The 17,122-nt window shown below is 49.4% G+C and overlaps 1 protein-coding gene across 1 annotated transcript in view; it reads right to left on the bottom strand.

The window, feature by feature from the left end:
- The window catches only part of EPB41L4B (erythrocyte membrane protein band 4.1 like 4B), a gene marked incomplete at its 5' end in the record, with an annotated part of 74,202 nt that overhangs the window by 3,561 nt on the left and 53,519 nt on the right, over positions 1-17,122 (bottom strand). The window contains 9 exons of the mRNA XM_035016603.1: positions 955-1,019; positions 5,047-5,080; positions 8,342-8,372; positions 10,359-10,468; positions 12,685-12,854; positions 12,953-13,022; positions 13,337-13,425; positions 13,593-13,680; positions 14,767-14,887. Coding sequence (XP_034872494.1) covers positions 955-1,019; positions 5,047-5,080; positions 8,342-8,372; positions 10,359-10,468; positions 12,685-12,854; positions 12,953-13,022; positions 13,337-13,425; positions 13,593-13,680; positions 14,767-14,887 — 778 coding nt within the window. The remainder of the gene's footprint in view (positions 1-954; positions 1,020-5,046; positions 5,081-8,341; positions 8,373-10,358; positions 10,469-12,684; positions 12,855-12,952; positions 13,023-13,336; positions 13,426-13,592; positions 13,681-14,766; positions 14,888-17,122) is intronic.

Below are 17,122 nucleotides of genomic sequence, written 5' to 3'. Positions count from 1 at the left end.
GAACGAATTGCTCTCTTTTGCCTTGCTCCACATGGATTTATTTTCATCACTCCATTCTCTCCATACTTTCTCAAGCAGCAAGGCTAGCAACCTCACCAAGAAATAACTTTATGCAAAGTGAATTCACCAACAGAAAGAGCCTCACACACAAACACCAATTAAGACTGATCTAAAATTCAAATCTGCAAAGGAACGTTTGCCTTTACAAAGCTGGCATCAAAACTCTCAAGCCTGATGAAAAACCCAGCAAGGCAGGTGCCAGTTTACTTGGAAAGGATTGTGGTGGGTTAGGGCAGAGGTGAGAAAACAGCCCTACGGGGCTAGATCCCACCCACTTATTTTCGTAAATAAGTTTTTTTGGAATGCAGCCTCGCCCATTCATTTTTGGGTTCTCTCTGGCTGCTTCGGAGTTACAACCGCAGAGCTGAGCAGTTGTGACAGAGACCACAAAGCTGAAAAGACTCGTTATCTGGCTCGTAACAGAGAAAGTTTACTGACCCCTGGGTTTAGAAAAAAGATCTACTGTCACACACAAAAAACAACCCCCCAGTCGAACCCTGAAAAAAACGTCCTTTCAAAAAACCCACAACAAAAATCCCCAAGCTTGAGGCACATTTTTAGTAACAGAATTCTTGGGACAGGAAAATGTTACTTAGAAATTTTAAGTAACATTTCTAACACAAAACCAAACCAAAAATATCTGAGGTTAGAATGCCTAAAAAAAACCCCAAAAAACAAAACCCAATTCATTTTTATTTCAAAAAGCATAACTTTGGTAAATCCAGACTCATCACTGGCTTCCTTTGCTTGGCAAATTATTAATCTCTGCCATGACACGGCAACCCTTAACAGCTGTTTCTGATGCAGACTTTTGATTCCCAAGTAGGTAGAATTCGAGTTTTTCCAAAGGGAGAACTTTCGAGAAAGTACAGCTCTGTGAGCTCAAGCACTTACCTTACATTTGGAGAGTGAGGGTGCCACCGAGGCTGGCTGGGGTGGATATTGGGATGGTACTGAGGCTAGAAATGAAATACCAAACTTGATTATTTGATGACCTTTTGATTTCAATGGCCTTCATTTACTTTCCCTTTTACTGGCATCTAGCTGAGGGGCCCAGGGCTGTGAATGGAAAGGCTCTAACGAAACCCTGGCTGGGAGGTGGCTTCCCAGGAGGATCACGTTTCCCCCATGACAAAGGGTGGGGGGATGGGGAAGGCATCTGCCCAGAAAGGGTCCCCTAGAACCCCCAGGACAGGCAATATCCATCTCCCTCAAGGGAACAGACGGAAGACACCCAAGATAGGAGGCGAATGGTTAAGTTCAGAAACGATTTTCGTCATCGCTGAGAATGACAACAACCGTGCCTCAGAGTGGCTTCTGCAAATGCAAGAGAACTGGACAGGGACACCAAGGCAACAGGACTGTGGGCGGTCTCTTTCTCCCTTGTTTAAGCAGCAAGAATATTTTTCTAAAATATGATCCAAAACCCAGTACCAAACCTCACCCCCCACCCGGTTGCCATCAAAAATAAACAAAACCCCAAACCACCCAGAGCACTTATTATCCTGATGGATGGATGGAAGGAAGGAAGGAAGGAAGGAAGGAAGGAAGGAAGGGAGGGAGGGAGGGAGGGAGGGAGGGAGGGAGGGAGGGAGGGAGGGAAGGAATTTGTCCGTTGAAAGATGGGAAAACAGATCCAGACTGGTGACTCACAAAAGGACCAGAGGTGAAGACAAGGCAGGCCTAGCTGGGTAGTAGGGCCGTCTGTTCACCTCTGGCCTGCAGAAGGCAGTGGCCCCAGACATGGCCAGAAGCCAAGGGGGCTTCTCAAGGCTAACTTTCTGTGTGGCACATTAGACCCTGCTGACTTTTAAGTCACTATCGTCTTGCCACCATTATTCTTTTAATTATTTCTTCCCCTTCTTCTCCTTTCCCTGCTGTTTTGGTTGATAAGCACAAACCTGTTCTGTACTATGGAAAATTCTCAGTAATTCTGTTCATTCCATTTTCAGGAACCAAAGATGCCCTCCCTCCCTGCCTATTCTGTCTTCTAGTGGCCTCTCTCTTTCAAAGATACCTGTCAGCAAGCAAGGTGTACAGCCCCTAAAAAGACATGCTAGAGGAAAAGGATCCAGAGAAAAGATCTCAGGAGCCGAATCTGAGAGCGGACCTCTCTCAGGGAGACAGAGACCCAGAGTTTAGGTGGTTTGCCCAAAGCTGAATGCTTCAAGTGTTTTGGTCATACAGCCAGGCCCCAAATGAGGCTCCACCAGTTGGATCTCCAACAGAAGGGAATAATCTAGGAGAGAAATGGACCTCCTATTCTATTCCCTGTTTTCAAACACAATCAAATCAGATTCATTAGTGCAAGGTGGGTACCTCATCCATCAAGACCTGGAAGGATATTCCCAAAACTTCCTTTGTCTCCTTTGGTAATTTATTCACACCCTAAAGCTGTCAAGGAGCATTTTTTAGTGTTAACCCAAATGGCTCTCACCAGGGCAGTTTTGTCCCCCTGGGGACAATTGGAAATACATATGTGCACTTTTGTTTGTCACGATCACGACAGGATTACCTTTAACTACCGGGGAGAAAGAGGTAAGCTAAACATCCTGTAACTCTCGGGACAGTCCCACAATGAAGAACTGTCCCTCCCCAAACGCCAACAGTGTCCTTATCAAAACCACAGCAATCTATCCTTCTTTGCAGCTGGCTGAGCTCGCAGAAAGATGGACAATGCAAGGCCATCCTCCTGAAAACCCTTCTCAGAACTCAGACGCTTACCTAGATCAGCCCACTTCTCAGGACGTTCTCTTCCTGGTCAATTCACTTCCAAACCTTGATAGAGCAACACAGAACCTCTAAGGCTTGGCAAGGGGTAGAAGACCAGGGGTTGCCAAAGATGTTATGAGAAGAACAACGTCTAGGTAACAGTTTTTGTGCCTGGAGTTCAATGGACAACTGTTTCCATGTTCACTCTGGGCAGGGAAGGCTTTACTTCATTTTCATATTTTTTCATGTCTTCAAGCAGGGACCACCCATCCACAGCTCTTCCCTTCCCCCACAGCCAGCCTCTCACATCTGAAAATCCCTCCAAACCAAAAAGCCAACCTATGACTGACAAGATTCAAGAACCTAAAGAAGGCAACGAGATTGGGAAACCTGGCTGTTCCCCTACCAGGTTCAAAGCACTTTTTACATGTTATTCCCCCAAACTCAGAAGTCATGTCCAAGTTCTGCACGTTGTGAAGATGATTTCACGTACAGAAGATGATATCACAAAATTCTTCTGAAACATACTTTGGAGACCTAGTCAAGATCATGTACATTGGGATCCCACCCCCATCTAAGGAATTAATATCTACAGTAACAAAAGATCAAGAAGGACACTAACTAAAATAATGCTCCCAGGAAAACCCCTTATGGAGTAGCTTCTTACTCGTGACATTCAAAACCAGACTGGTGAGAGGAGAGTAGTGTCCTTGGATAGAACCCACCCAGCACAAGAAAAATGGCCCAAGCGAGGAGGTCATCAGACACGGATGCTGCCTCTAAGCACAAACCTAGTGAGGGACACACTGTCAGTGCAGGGGGCGCCCCTCCCCCCGGCTGCTCATTAGAACCACCATAGGTGCTCAGAAGGTGTCTGATACCCAGACCCATGCTCAGAGCTTCTGATTCAATCAGTCCCGGGTGAGGCCCGAGCACTGGTTATGTTTTTAAAGCCTGCCAGATGTGCAGCTGCAAGATTGAGGACCACTGGTGTCAGTGATTATCAATCAGGAGGATCAGAGAAGGCTCCGTGGAGGAGGTGACTTCTGAGGAGGCTCTGGAGGGTATTTTAATGTGCAGACAGGTAAGGGAATTTCAGGCAGAGAAACATGGACAAAGGAACAGTGGGAAGAAATTATGGGGCCACGATTATGTGCTTCTCTGGGAGCTGAACACATGATGTGTGATAAGGAGCTGGGAGGAGGGGGGAATAAATGTAGAAAGGCATGTTGGAGCCAGGTTGTAGAAGACCATGAATGACCAGCAAGAGCCACCCCCAGGTATGGGTGGGTGGGCAGGCAGGGGGTGGGGGCCCTGCTTGGCCACCCGGTAGAAGAGCAGAACACCAGCCAGGGAAACTTCTCTGTGCTTCTTCTGCAGGCTCAACAGGCCTGGTACAATGCTCTATAAAGAAGGTTCTAGAAACCAATGCTCCACTGATATTAACAGATACACTATCCAAAAACCCAGCAGGCAGTGAGGTGAGGCTAGTTTTTTGGTTTTTTTTTTTAAAGGGGGGAGGGATTGTTCTATCGTCAAATGATTTGGGGAAACAATGGCTTAAAAAAAAAGTGTCTTTTTTGGCAGGATTTCTCAGTACTTTTTTTTTTTTAAGATTTTATTTATTTATTTGACAGAGAGAGAGACAGTGAGAGAGGGAACACAAGCAGGGGGAGTGGGAGAGGGAGAAGCAGGCCTTCTGCAGAGCAGGGAGCCCGATGCGGGGCTCGATCCCAGGACCCTGGGATCATGACCTGAGCTGAAGGCAGACGCTTAACGACTGAGCCACCCAGGCGCCCCTTCTCAGTACTTTTGACACCTGGATGGGCACTGTAAGATCCAAGAAGGGGAATGAAGGGTTCACCATCTCCCAAACATGTGACTAAGACATCTCTTCCCGGAGGCACATCTCAAGGGACTCAACGTTCTTGAGGCCGAGAACACACTGACAAAACACGGCCTCACTTGAGTGCCCCTAAGAGGTTGTATTTGACCACCCAGAAACTTAAATATATGTCCCTGCTGTTTGCCAGCTAACAATGTTAAGAAAAAATAGGCCCAGCTGAAATGACCAGAAGGGACCAGGGGTCATGGAACAAGGCTCTCCTCTTACTGTTTTCTCAAAAAACAAAAACCACCCCTCTCCCACCCACCCACAAAAAAATGTTTTGTTATTGTTTCTTCAAAATTTGGCTATAAGCATAATGACTGCTTGAATGCAGAAAATTTTGAAACTTTAAGTGTTAATGAAAATCTTTAAAAGCAGTATCTCACCTGGTAATTATGGACTTCGGGATTTGTTTTAGAGCTAAAGAAAAGAAGGGAAAAACTGTAATGTAACAGGTTGTAAAGCGGCATTATTAGTGATTTATTTAACCATCATCAGCAAATCCTACCAACACTGTTAGGAACTTTCACAAATGCCGTTTCTTTTTGGTTATTAGCTGTTTAAATGAACATATAAACAAGGCAACCAAACAGCAACTTCTGGTCGTCACTTTCGAGCTCACAGATAGAAACATGAAGGCAGTATTCCAGAATCCTGCTCGCGATGTCATGAGCTCCCCTCCCAGGTCTGCACTGGCATTGCTGGGTGGCCCCAGGGCAGCTCCAGCCACTCAGAGCTTTCTCCAGCTGCAGGGAGAGCTCAGCCTCTCCTCAGCATCTACCGTGCTGGGTCCTGCTGCTATCAACAGGGCTGTGATCTGGCCACGGCTCTGGAACGCTCATTCCATATAAGGCTCTGTACTGGGAACCTCCTATCTGTTGCTATTTAACCCACACAACAAGGCTATGACGTCAATAACTGGTACCACCTCATTTTACAGATAAAGGCAAGGTTGCCTAACAGAGAAGTGAGGAAACCTGTTCAGGGCCAGCCAGCTAGACCGTGGCAGGGCCAGCACTGGAAGGGACATCTGCTCGATCCCAAAGCCCATGTACTTTCCACAAAGCCAAGCGGGCCCCCTGAGGGTCTGAGAAAGGGTTCCGGTCTCCTCATGCCTGATTCTAGTTTGATGGACTCTTAAGTATAACTATTCTGGTAAAAAAAAAAAAAAAAAAAGATATATATATATTTATTTATACAGGTATATTTATATATATGGGCAGAGAACGCCAGCTTCATGCGTAAAATGCAACCAACGTGTTTCATACGCAAGGTTGGCAGGAAAAGCACAAACACAGTGCAATCGCTGGGCTACGTTGCTAGGGTGGTGTGCCTGACATCAAGGTTTATTGCTTCCCTGACAATGAGAGAAACATTTCATTGTTATGAGTCTAGCTTGGGGTCTAAATGGCTCTGCATTCCAGTTTTCAGAGAGGGCCATTGCGCAGAGCCAGGCTCTGGGCCAGATTCACCTCCAGCTGGATTTCACCAGGAAGGGTAAGTGTTTTGCAAGGTGCTATTTTTCTGGTATCACCTCTGCAGCCCAGAGCACAATTTCATCCCTGGCTCCCACAGCAATCCTACTCACTCCGGGATCCCACAGGCTGTGAAGGGCAAACTGAAGAGCTGTGAACAGTGGTTATTAGTTCATTTGTTCCTAAAGGGTATATTTGCTGTGGCTCCCCCCCTCCCCAGTGGACCCTTTTTTTTTAGTTTGTTTTGGTTCCCAATATATATAATTTCCACTAGATGCTAAAAGGAAAATATAATTTTATTAGAGAAAAACAAACAAAACAATCACGTCCTTAGAAAGCAAAGGAAAGACATGTTTTAACTCACAAGCCCTTGAGAATTCAAAGCAAGACACGCTGACAGGTGCAGAAAGGTGCGACTACTTTGGGCAGGCTACCTGCCATGGGGATCCTAGAGACGGGCATGCCTGTGGGCCTGCAAGGAAGCCATGAAGTAACCCTGCAACCACCTCCCTCCCTCAGGGGGCAGAGTATGATGCACGGCAGTTCGATAGGACTCTGGAGCCCCTTCTTTAGGTGCCGAGACGTGAACCCAGACACAAGAGTCAGCTGCTGGCCCCCCAGCAGAAAGGCACTGTGGGCGGAGTTTGGAATCAGAGACAGCTGTGTGACACAGAGGCTGGTCATGTTCTCTAGCACCCTGGGGCCCTGCCAGGTGTCTTGGGCTGCATGGTGGGGAGGGGGCAGAAGAACAGGCAGGCGCCGGCCTTCTCCTCCCTGCCTGGCTTCACCCAGAGCAGCTCTATTTTCGTCTGTGCTCAAAGCTGGGCTTCCAGGTCAGGATTCTTCCAGGAGGTGAACATCAGAGGCTAAGAAGTGCGGACCAACACTGATCTAGCCCAACCTCCCTGTGTTCCGTGGAGGCCCAGAAGGAAGGCCTAAAGCCCCAGAGCTGGATGAAAGCAAGGCTGGGGGCGAGGCAGGAGGCCTCCTGGTCCCTTGGCCTGCATCCTCATCACCCACCAGGACATTGGCTACCCACTCCACCCCCAGGCCGGGCCCTGCCACCTCTCTGGAATACCTCCCACAGTCAAGCTGTGCTCACCTCTAAGATCTTCCCAGCAGCCTGAGACCTGTGCCTGGCAAGATCCAGGAGCCAACTAAAATGGGCTACCAGTGGCTGGAGCTTGGACACCAGGGCCAAAACAATACAGCCTGTGATTCTCTAGCATGACGGCTGTCCATCTCAGCCATAGCTCACATGTGCAAACAGTTGTTTCCGAGAGAGAAAAGGAGGTCCATGCGAGTGGGATGGTGCTTCTCACCTGGGCCACCCACTAGAATCACCTAGGCGCTTTAAAAAACCAGATGCCTGGGTCCACCCTCTCTGAGCTGGATGCAATTAGCCTGGGGCGTGGCCTGGCTGAGGAGGGGCTCTCAAGGCTCACCAGGAGATTCCATGTACAGCAAAGATCAAGAACACCCGGGCTGGGGAAGGGGCCAGCAAATCACACCCCGTGGGCCGGCCCTGGCCCACCTGCATTTACGAGGAAAGTTTTATTGGAACACAGCTGTGTTCTTTCACTGACACACCGTCTCAGCTGCTTTTGTGTGCCCGAGACAGAGCTGAGCCGCCAGGAAAGAGAGAGCACGGCCTCCCAGGTCCAAAGTATTTACGATCTGGCACTTTACAGGAAAAGTTTGCTCACACCTGGGCTGGGAGCTTCCGCCTTGTGACGTGTTCTTTTGTCTGCACGACGTTCAGTAAAGGTGTTTTAGTCAAGGGCATCTATGCTGTACGACTATAAAGCGTGCCCGTCACCGAGCAGATTCAGCATTTGCTCTCACAGAGCTTTTGCTCTGGAGCTCGGCCTTGCTTCCCCATCACTGCCGGAAATACCACCAGTGCGGTGTATACCTTCCCCTCACCTTTATCTAAAGCCCACTGTTGTCACAAACAAAGCACAAAGCTATGCCAACAAAGCAGCTGCGTTTTAAAAAAGAAAAAAAAAAAAACAAACGTCCCAGAACATTCTATTGTGTTCTTACTGAAAACCAGGAGGATGGTACAGGCGGGCAGCAGGAAAAGGGGGGAAAAATCATCAGGTGACTCACTCTGTGGTTTAACTGTATTAAGGAAAAAGTCAACATTGCAAATAAAGACAATAATTAGAGAGAAGAGCTGTACCCAGAGTCTGGGGGCACTTACCAGAACTGAGCCGCTATCACCGGGTTGCTTGCTTTAAAGGAAAAACAGAAAGGTGTGTCATCTTAGAGAGCTGTCACTGTTTACCACGCGATGACAATGACCAGGGTGGAGAGTTCTGTGATCTCAGAAGGGTCCTGACCCCAGGAGGCAGAATCTTCACCTTAGCTACTTCTCCTTTCTGGAGGAAAAGTCTCCTTTCCCCTGGGCCAACCCCTCCAATTCACCCAGAGAATGCTGAACACGTGCCTGGGGCCAGGATCTCAGATGCAGAGATCAGAAACAATTCTTGCTGTCAAGGAGCTCACAGTCTTGACAAAGAGACAGAGAGGTGTGTCAAATCAAAGACAGCATAACGGGATGAGAAAGGCTGAACTACGAGCCGGATTGCACTGGGGAGCTTGGGACAGACATTTCTGGCTGGAGCAGGAGTGTGTGTCTGTGGAAGGGACCATGGACAGAGCTAGAGGTCCTTTATCTAGACTCCACTTCGGTTTGTAAAGGGTGCAGCATGGAAAAATCATCAAAAGCTTCACAGGGATGTCAGAACTCTGGCTGAAGAAAATGCCAGTAAAACAAGAGGGAAAAGAGGATAGAGACTGGGAAGGAAAGTAGAGGAGAATCAGAGAAGCCGTGGTCTGCAAGAGCCCCAAAGCCACCCATGGGGGCAAGGGTCAAGTCAAAGGCCACTTCCTCCCTCTGCAGTGGCTACGCCAAGGGCTCTTTCCCTTTGTGCCTGTGCACGCCTCCAGGGCCTGGGAGCTCAGCAAGGTCTTGAGATGGCTCTATCTTTGGACAACACCATGAGGAAGTTCTTCCTTATTTGGAGTGTTTCTGGACAACGCTGACCCAATGGACCACAGCAGGCATAAGGCCTGACAGGGAGGCAACACAGCCCTCCCTCTCTCCCCCACCACATCACTTGTTACCCCCAGTTCCTGCAATCAATCACCTTCATCCACCGTCATTCTTCTCTGGGCATGCCCCAGTCCTCTCACCCTCTGGGCTTTCTTGAAGGTGAGGCCACATTTCCTGGGCTCTGGCCATTTTTTCTCCATTAGGGCAGCCAAGAATGACTTTAGAGAGCTTCTGGCTGCCATGGTATGCACCATTGGTTCAAAAAGGCAGGAAACAGTGGGGAACACAAGGTTAAAGATTCTAGAAGGGGGGCGAGTATAGGTGTGGGTCCCATAAAGGCCTGCTAAGTCCCGAGTTATACAAGGAAAATCTATGGAATGGCCACTAGGAGTAAGTGATATATAGGAGAGGGCCTGGGGGGTTGGGAGTACAGAGGCCGTGCCATGAACGAGCCCACAATTCAATGCTAAACTAGGTGCCCCGAAGGGAGGAACAATCAAGCGTGGACAGAGGAGAGCTAGGAGGTAGGATGTGGAGGCTGGGTTTAAACGAGCTGCTTGCTCATTCACTGACTGGTCCTGTATTGGGAACCCGGCCTCAGACAGGCGTGAGACCACATTAGTAACTGACAGACAAGGCTCAGGGGGCTCTGGAGAGGCGGGGGAAGGGCAGGCTAAATTCAGGGGCAGCGTGTGTTTGGATGGACCGCGGGACCTGAGTCCAGGATTTAAAGGTTCTGGATCTGCTCTTATGTGGACAGAATCCTGGTTAGCATGAGACTAAAGTCCCCATTTGAAATTGTAAGATGGAGGAGAGAAAGGACTGTTTTTCCCTCCAAGACACAGCAATCTCTTCCACGGACAAGAAACGTGGTAACCTATGATATTCCTAAGGTCCCAGGTCCAACAGAAGCAAAGAGGCACAAGAAAAGAAGTATGAAAAAGAGGGAGAAGAAAACGAACACATACAATGGGAAAAACTAAAGACAGTGGACAGCAAAAGTGGCCTGATTCCCCTCCAGAGAATCCCTCCTGTTGGGATTCTTTGGAATGACAGAGCCGAATGGCAGAAAGTTCCTTTAAGAACTGCTTTACCAAGCTCCTCAGGGCTTAACCCACTAAACCGTAATATAAAATTCCAGGCAGAATGAACAACACCCTACCTTTGAATGTCGAATGTCTCCGGGATGGATAGCGTTTACTAGGCTTCCGCTCGAAGGTGCTGGTTCTTCGTAACCTGGTGCCATGTGTGGCCTGATACTCTGTCCGCCCACTGGAAAGTAAATATTTCATTGCATGTTACCGATATCAGAGTATCAGTACATGAGGCGTATTTGGAAGCACTTCTATTTCCAAGAGCTCCAATGTAAATTTCAGCTTATCGTGAACTCGTTTGGTGAAGACACACTCTAAATTTGGCCTTGCACTGGGAAATCAAAGCTTTGCCAAATCCAAGCCATATTATAGGGGCAGATATTTCCACCAAAAGACAAAGCCTGCAATTTAGGTACCAGCCACTTGGCTCCACAAACCAAGCAGGTCCAAGTACTCGGAACATCTGACTGAGAGAGAACGACGATTCACAAATAAAATAACCTTTCATAACACACATTACGTAGACATTTATCTCTTCTAAAATGCTGTTATCAATGACCACTTAAGTAAACCTTGGCCTTCCTTACTATGCCAAGGGAAACCTGACTTCTTTCACCAAGGCTTTCTGGGTTTCAACCACCGTGTGGCCTTCTGCCGTTTCCAGGACATGCACTGTTTTTATCCGAGCTGCTGTATTCCAGCCACGCTCGGTTGATGATTTCTCACACAGAAGGGGCCACTTGCTATCCGCTCTAAGTGCCTCCAAGGGGCATCCTTGTCTCCAACCTCCCCTTCCTTCTTCTGCTTCTCTTCAAGAAGCAGAAGAGAGCCTGGGCTGGCCAAATCCTGGGGGAGTTTCCTCCCAGGATGGAAAAGCCCGCCTTGGCAACCATCCCAAAAGCCACTTCCTCACACAGTAGATAAATCTGAAATGAGCACATTTTTTGGCATATTCAACAGAGTTCAAGGACATGCCATGTGTGGGTAGAGGTTATGAAACCAGGTGAGGTTTTAAGGCTTATAACCGCGATTCAAGATCTGTAAACAAGCCTCAGAAACCAACCCTGGGAAGGCATTTAAAATGCACGTTCCCAGGCCTTACTCATGAACGCACATATGCATGCACCCCATTGATTCTGATTACAAGGGTCTCGGATGAGGTCATAATTCCTCATTTTTAAAATAAGCCCCCAGGGAGTTTTTATGTATTTTGAAAGACACGGTCTTAACAATCATAAGTAAAAACACATGAAAAATTAAATTCTTCATGTTTTCGGGGTCTTTTCAGATTCAAATATTTACTGAGCCCACCCTGGGTCACTTGCACACACAAGGACATCTGCTCTCATTCTTAATCATCACCAAATTTCTGGACGTTGGCACATGAAAGGCAATAGAGTAGTGGTTAAAATATAAGACCCAGATTGTCTGGGGTTGAATTTCAGCTCTACCACTTAACTGGCATGACTCTGGGCAGATTATGCAACCCCTCAGCCCTAGTTTCCTTATCTCATGGGGATAATCAGAGGACCTATGACATTAAGTCTGCTGCGAGGACTGCACACTGGTTCATGAAAAGCTCTAGCACAGTTTGTGTTCTATGTCTGTCTACCTCACGTGCACTGAGCACTTAAAGTGTGGTTGGTGAGACAGAGGAACTACATTTTAAAGATTGCACTTATTTATTTATTTGAGACAGAGAGAGAGCACAAGCGGGGGCGGGGGGTGGCGCAGCAGAGGGAGAGGGAAAAGTAGACTCCCCGCCGAGCAGGGAGCCTGAGACAGGGCTCGATCCCAGGACCCTGAGATCATGACCTGAGCCGAAGTCAGATGCTTAACCGACTGAGCCACCCAGACTTAAATTAAATATTTATTTAATATTAATCTTGGGGCACCAGGGTAGCTCGGGTGGTTGAGCATCTGACTCTTGATTTCGGCTCAGGTCATGATCTCATGGGTCGTGAGATGGAGCCCTGAGTCGGGCTCTGCACTCAGCAGGGAGTCTGCTTGGGGGTTCTCTCCCTCTGCCCCGCCCCAAATCGCACACACACATGCTCCCTCTCTCAAATAAGTAACTTTAAAAAAAATTCATTTAATATTAACTAATCTTACGGCCACATGTGGCTAGTGTCTACTGCTTTAGTAAAACGGCACACTTCCAGCTACATGTCGGTGATTTACAATTTTGTTATTAGCCCCTTTTTATCCACAAGGACATGGAGGCTAAAAGAGCTTCAGGGACTCAAACGAAGGTTAGATCTCAAGAAAGAAGCAGGGACGGGATGTCCGACTCAAGCCTCCGGAGATAGATCCATTTATTGCTCTGTTCATGAGAAACGTCCCTGCTGCCCTCCTTCGAAACGGGGTAGCCACGTCATGAAAACCAGTGCCCACCTGAATCTGAAGCGAGACCCCAGCCGGATAAAGTCTGATCTGTTCGATTTGCTATTTCCTGGCATCCGCAGTCGGAAGAAGGCGTGATGCTCCACCGCACACTTCCAGAGGTGCTTGCAGGTTCTGGCGCTGTCCAGCCGGAATACGAACGTATGTTCCTGTTCCCGTCCCTGACAGGCAAAGCACAAGGTGCTCGGCTCAGTGGAGGCCCGTGACCTCAAAGCAGCATTACTTGCAGCGAAGAGGGAATACCAGGGGCAAGGCTTACCTGATCATCATCCTCTACCACCACCAGTGTCAATTTGCTCTTCTTAAAATCCATTTTGGTAATCTTAGGCCTGGTCAGAGAGAAAACATCTTAAAAGTGCAATCGGCAGGAAGGCTGGCTACACAAACAGCAGTTCCCTTTTCACTTTTTTTTTTAAGTTTAGATTTGCTAAAGAAATCATTCAATCATTCAAGTGTGATTTATCCAGAAGTCTCACGGCCACTGCGAAACACCCGCAAATGCAAGAGTACGGTGTGTCTTTTTTTTTTTTTTTTTTTAAAGCAAATCTGGGTGTTGCCAATATCCCTCAATAATCATCCATCACATATAATTCCACCACAAAATAGGAAAAGACATTTTTAATATTAGACAAAACTAAATTACCAAAAGAATAAGCCTATTTTGTTAGCTCCTTCAAAGATTAATATGCCTGTCGGGGTCAGTCCAAGAGAATATTCACAGCCATCTCTTCCCTACAAATAAACGAAGTGACAATCGGTAGAAGGTTCTAACAGGTCGTCACAGAGCAGAATGCAAAACAGTTTCCTCGCCACGTTACTTTGTTCGCACACTGTTTACACGTGGCCCAGTCACAGTACGCCCCGAGAGACCCCGTGACTTAACCGCACACAGTTCTTACCCTGACAACGTGCATGTCTACCCCATACATTTCCAGCCACTTCGCTTTATTCAGATAGGACAGTTCCGCCTGGGCAGGGCTCTTTCCCCTTAGAAAAACCAATGGAAACACATGTAAACTGCAGCTCGTACACCCACAGGATTCTGAAGGGCACAGCCACACTAGGGGATGCTCTGCAGCGATTAAGAGAATGAGGGACACCGATTAGGATGAACAGGAAAAGACTCCCATGGACAGATTGTTCCCTGATTAGAAAGATGACAGACAGCAGCGCTTATAATGTGAGCAGGGAAGGCAACAATTTTTTATGCGTGGACGTGGTCAAGTCCACGGCAGGTAAAAAGGCTGGAAAGCCACACCAATGGCTGCTAACGAGGACAGGCTGCAGAGTGGATGGCGGGCGTGGGCGGGGTGTGGCACCGCGATGCCACGGCCACACCTTCCTCTCCTGTTTCCACGTGGTACGAGAGTGGGCTAGCGTCACCTTCCAGTTCCAAAAAAAGTCATGAGGCCCCTTCAAAGGATGGAGGGACAGGAGGAAACTAGGCTCTGTTTCTGAGCCCAAGACTGACTTGGAGCAGGTGTTTGGGAAGGTGGGCTGGGAGGGCAGAAAGGCATGAAACTGTCCGCCTAGGGAGACCCCGAGGAGAAGGAGGGGAGAGCCTCGACATAAACAACAAGGCTGGATCTAGCTGCGGTGACCACATGTCCTGAAATAGAACACTGTACAACACGCGGTCTCAAATACGAGTGTCCCTGTAAGGGACAACAGGGCCACCCTCTAAAGGGTTTACTCTAGAAGATTCGGGTCACGGACAGAGAACCGGGTGTGGAGGAACACACCAAGGCAGAGCCTCCTTGCTCTCTCTAGGAGGCCAGGTGAGCAGCAGTGTCCCCGGCAGGAACGAGCCCATCGGGACCAGGCTCTGTAATTCAGAGAGCAATGGGAGTGTGGTGCAGTCCTGCCTGTGTATCCCAGTATCTCAGGAAAGACCGGGGTCGTGGGGGCCTTTGGAAACACAGGACTGAGAGGCATGGGCAAGAAGTGAAGAGCTGGGAGCGGCAGTTTTGTGGTCTTCAACCAGAGCAACTCTACCGGCACATCAGAGTCTGACACATGCTTACGGATCACGAAAGAAACACATCAGAATGCGAGATGGTAGCATCTCGGTACCTGCACTCTTTCCATCTCTGGAAGATATCAAATTCCATCGCTTCTGTCTGATTTGGAATGAACCGAAACTCAGACACAAGCTCTGGCGTGTGTTCTGGAAGCTCGCACTCCCCCAGCTCCGCTGCGAGGTTCATAAAAGGGAAGAAAACAGGAGACGGTGAATGCTTTCGGTGATTGCTGCAGCCAGGTCCAGAGGCAGTTTGCACAATTATAAAGCACAGGTACCCCCACGTGGAGGAGCCCCTCCTTTCAGGAGGGCTGAACTCCCACCTGGAGCCCACACATACATCCAGAATCTGAGAATCATCCTCGTGCCCTCCCCATTGGGCAAAACACCATTATCTCAGTTATGACTGCCTTTCTCTCGACTGTTTCCCCTACCCGAGGAAGCCCAGATTATATTTCCCCCGTGAAGTGGTAGAGCCCAGATCTGCAATAAAAGGCAACTGCAGGGAATAAGGACCTGCTCTGAAACATCCATTTAAGCAGGCTCTCGCTAAGGCCGAGGCTGCAGTGCTGGAGAGAACCAATCAAGAATTCAGTACATGTACAATCTGGGGGAAAATATGCCGGGAGGGAGAGGGAAGGAGTGAGGCAGGAGGAGGGGAGGGAAGGGGGGAGGGGGTGACAAGGCTGCAGGAGCAACTGCGGCAAGTCAGCCAGAATCAGGAGGAAGACGCTAGCGCAGAAGAGGAACAACCACGTGAGCAGTCCCAGCAAAAAGCCCGAGGCGTCCTGCACGCTACTGACTCTCACCAAGCACCCCCAGAATGAAGGGCCCGAGGACACAGGGGGGCCTCAGGCCTCCAAGACACAAACGAGAAAATCCACTCTGCCCACTCTGGACCCCACCCCTACAGCTCAGGGAGCAGCTCCTAGGACGTAAAGGAATCCTCCAGAGGTTTCTCTAATGCCCTGCTACTACCCAAAGCGTCAGCATCACCGGGAGTTTGCTTACGGTGCCCAATCTCAGGCTCCGCCCCAGACCTACTGAAGCCAAACCTGCCTTTTCACTAGAAGCCCAGGTGACTGGCACACAGGGTAATTCAGAAAGCACGGGATCTGCACCACTGGCTTTTGAACTTGCATGTGCATCAGGATCACCCAGAGGGCTCGCTAAAACACACACTGTTGAACCCCATCCCCCAAGATTCTGATGCCATAGGTCTGGAATAAGGCCTGAGAGTGTGCATTTCTAAGTTCCCAGGTGATGCGGATGCAGCTGATCCAGGCACACACCTTGAGAACCACGGTTCAACACAACAAATCCCACCAACTGATGAATCAGCATATGTCTGAACCCCTCCAGTCGTAGCAACTCACTAAGTACCCAGCAACCTTTCCAATCCCAGAGCCCACCTTTCCGGAGGGACCCCGATGGGCTTGCAGAAGTGGATGAAACTTTCCTGTCCATACAGATGCAAGCTCAGAGGGGCCGTGGGAGGGCTGTACGAGACGCTGCCTGACAGAGGGAGGGGACCTGGTGAACACTTCCTCACCTGACCGAGGCCTTTCATTTGCAACTCTGACGTGGACGGCACCCTGAAATCACCAGGGTGGTCTGGGGCAGGGTGTGCAGCTACTCGGTACCTCGGGCAAAGTCACAAATGAAGATTCTGCTCTGGAAATAATCACCCAGCGAAGATGAGGGCTGGGCTCCCAAGGCCACCACTGACCTGTGACCAAGCGCTCACCCTGAAACTGGGGGGCTGGCGAGGCTAGAGGGGCAGTCTGGGACGAGAACTCCTTCCTACGAACCACCCTTCCCCTGTACGCACGGGCCAAAGTGGGGCAACAGAGCCCTGGGTTTAGTCCTGTCTCAGCGACACTACTAACATCATCAAGCGCGGGAGGAAGAAACCGGACGATGATAAGGTTTTCCTGAGACCGGGCCTGGGGGCCAGTGTCCCTCCTCACTGTTACTGGACTAGAAGCGGCCTGAGCAAAGCCTGGGACACGTATGCTGACACAGCACGCCTGCCTTCCGAGAATCTGCCGGCCAAACGACACTCCGTTGTCCGTGAACTCTGCCGCCAGGGTCCTGGCCGCGAAGGGTGCGGAGGGAGGCGGAAACGGCTCAGACACAGGAGGGCCGGGACCCGCCCTCTACCATCCACAGTCCGTGCGACCTGGGCAAAGCCACTAACCGCTCTCCACCTCTGATGCCCCGCCAGTAAAAATGGGGACTACTGCAAGAATGAAAGAAGGTCACGGGACACACATTCTCCCCCCGCAGGGGGAGTGGGAGAGGCAGAAGCAGGCTTCCCGCTGAGCAGGGAGCCCGATGTGGGGTTCGATCCCAGGACCCTGGGATCATGACCTGAGCCGAAGGCAGACGCTTAACGACTGAGCCCCC

This window comes from Mirounga leonina, unplaced genomic scaffold (genome assembly GCF_011800145.1).
Source record: "Mirounga leonina isolate KUSES-001 unplaced genomic scaffold, KU_Mleo_1.0 Mir_170, whole genome shotgun sequence".
NCBI classification, from domain to species: domain Eukaryota; kingdom Metazoa; phylum Chordata; class Mammalia; order Carnivora; family Phocidae; genus Mirounga; species Mirounga leonina.
Note: the sequence above shows the minus strand (reverse complement) of the source record. Positions and strands in the feature narration are given on the sequence as shown.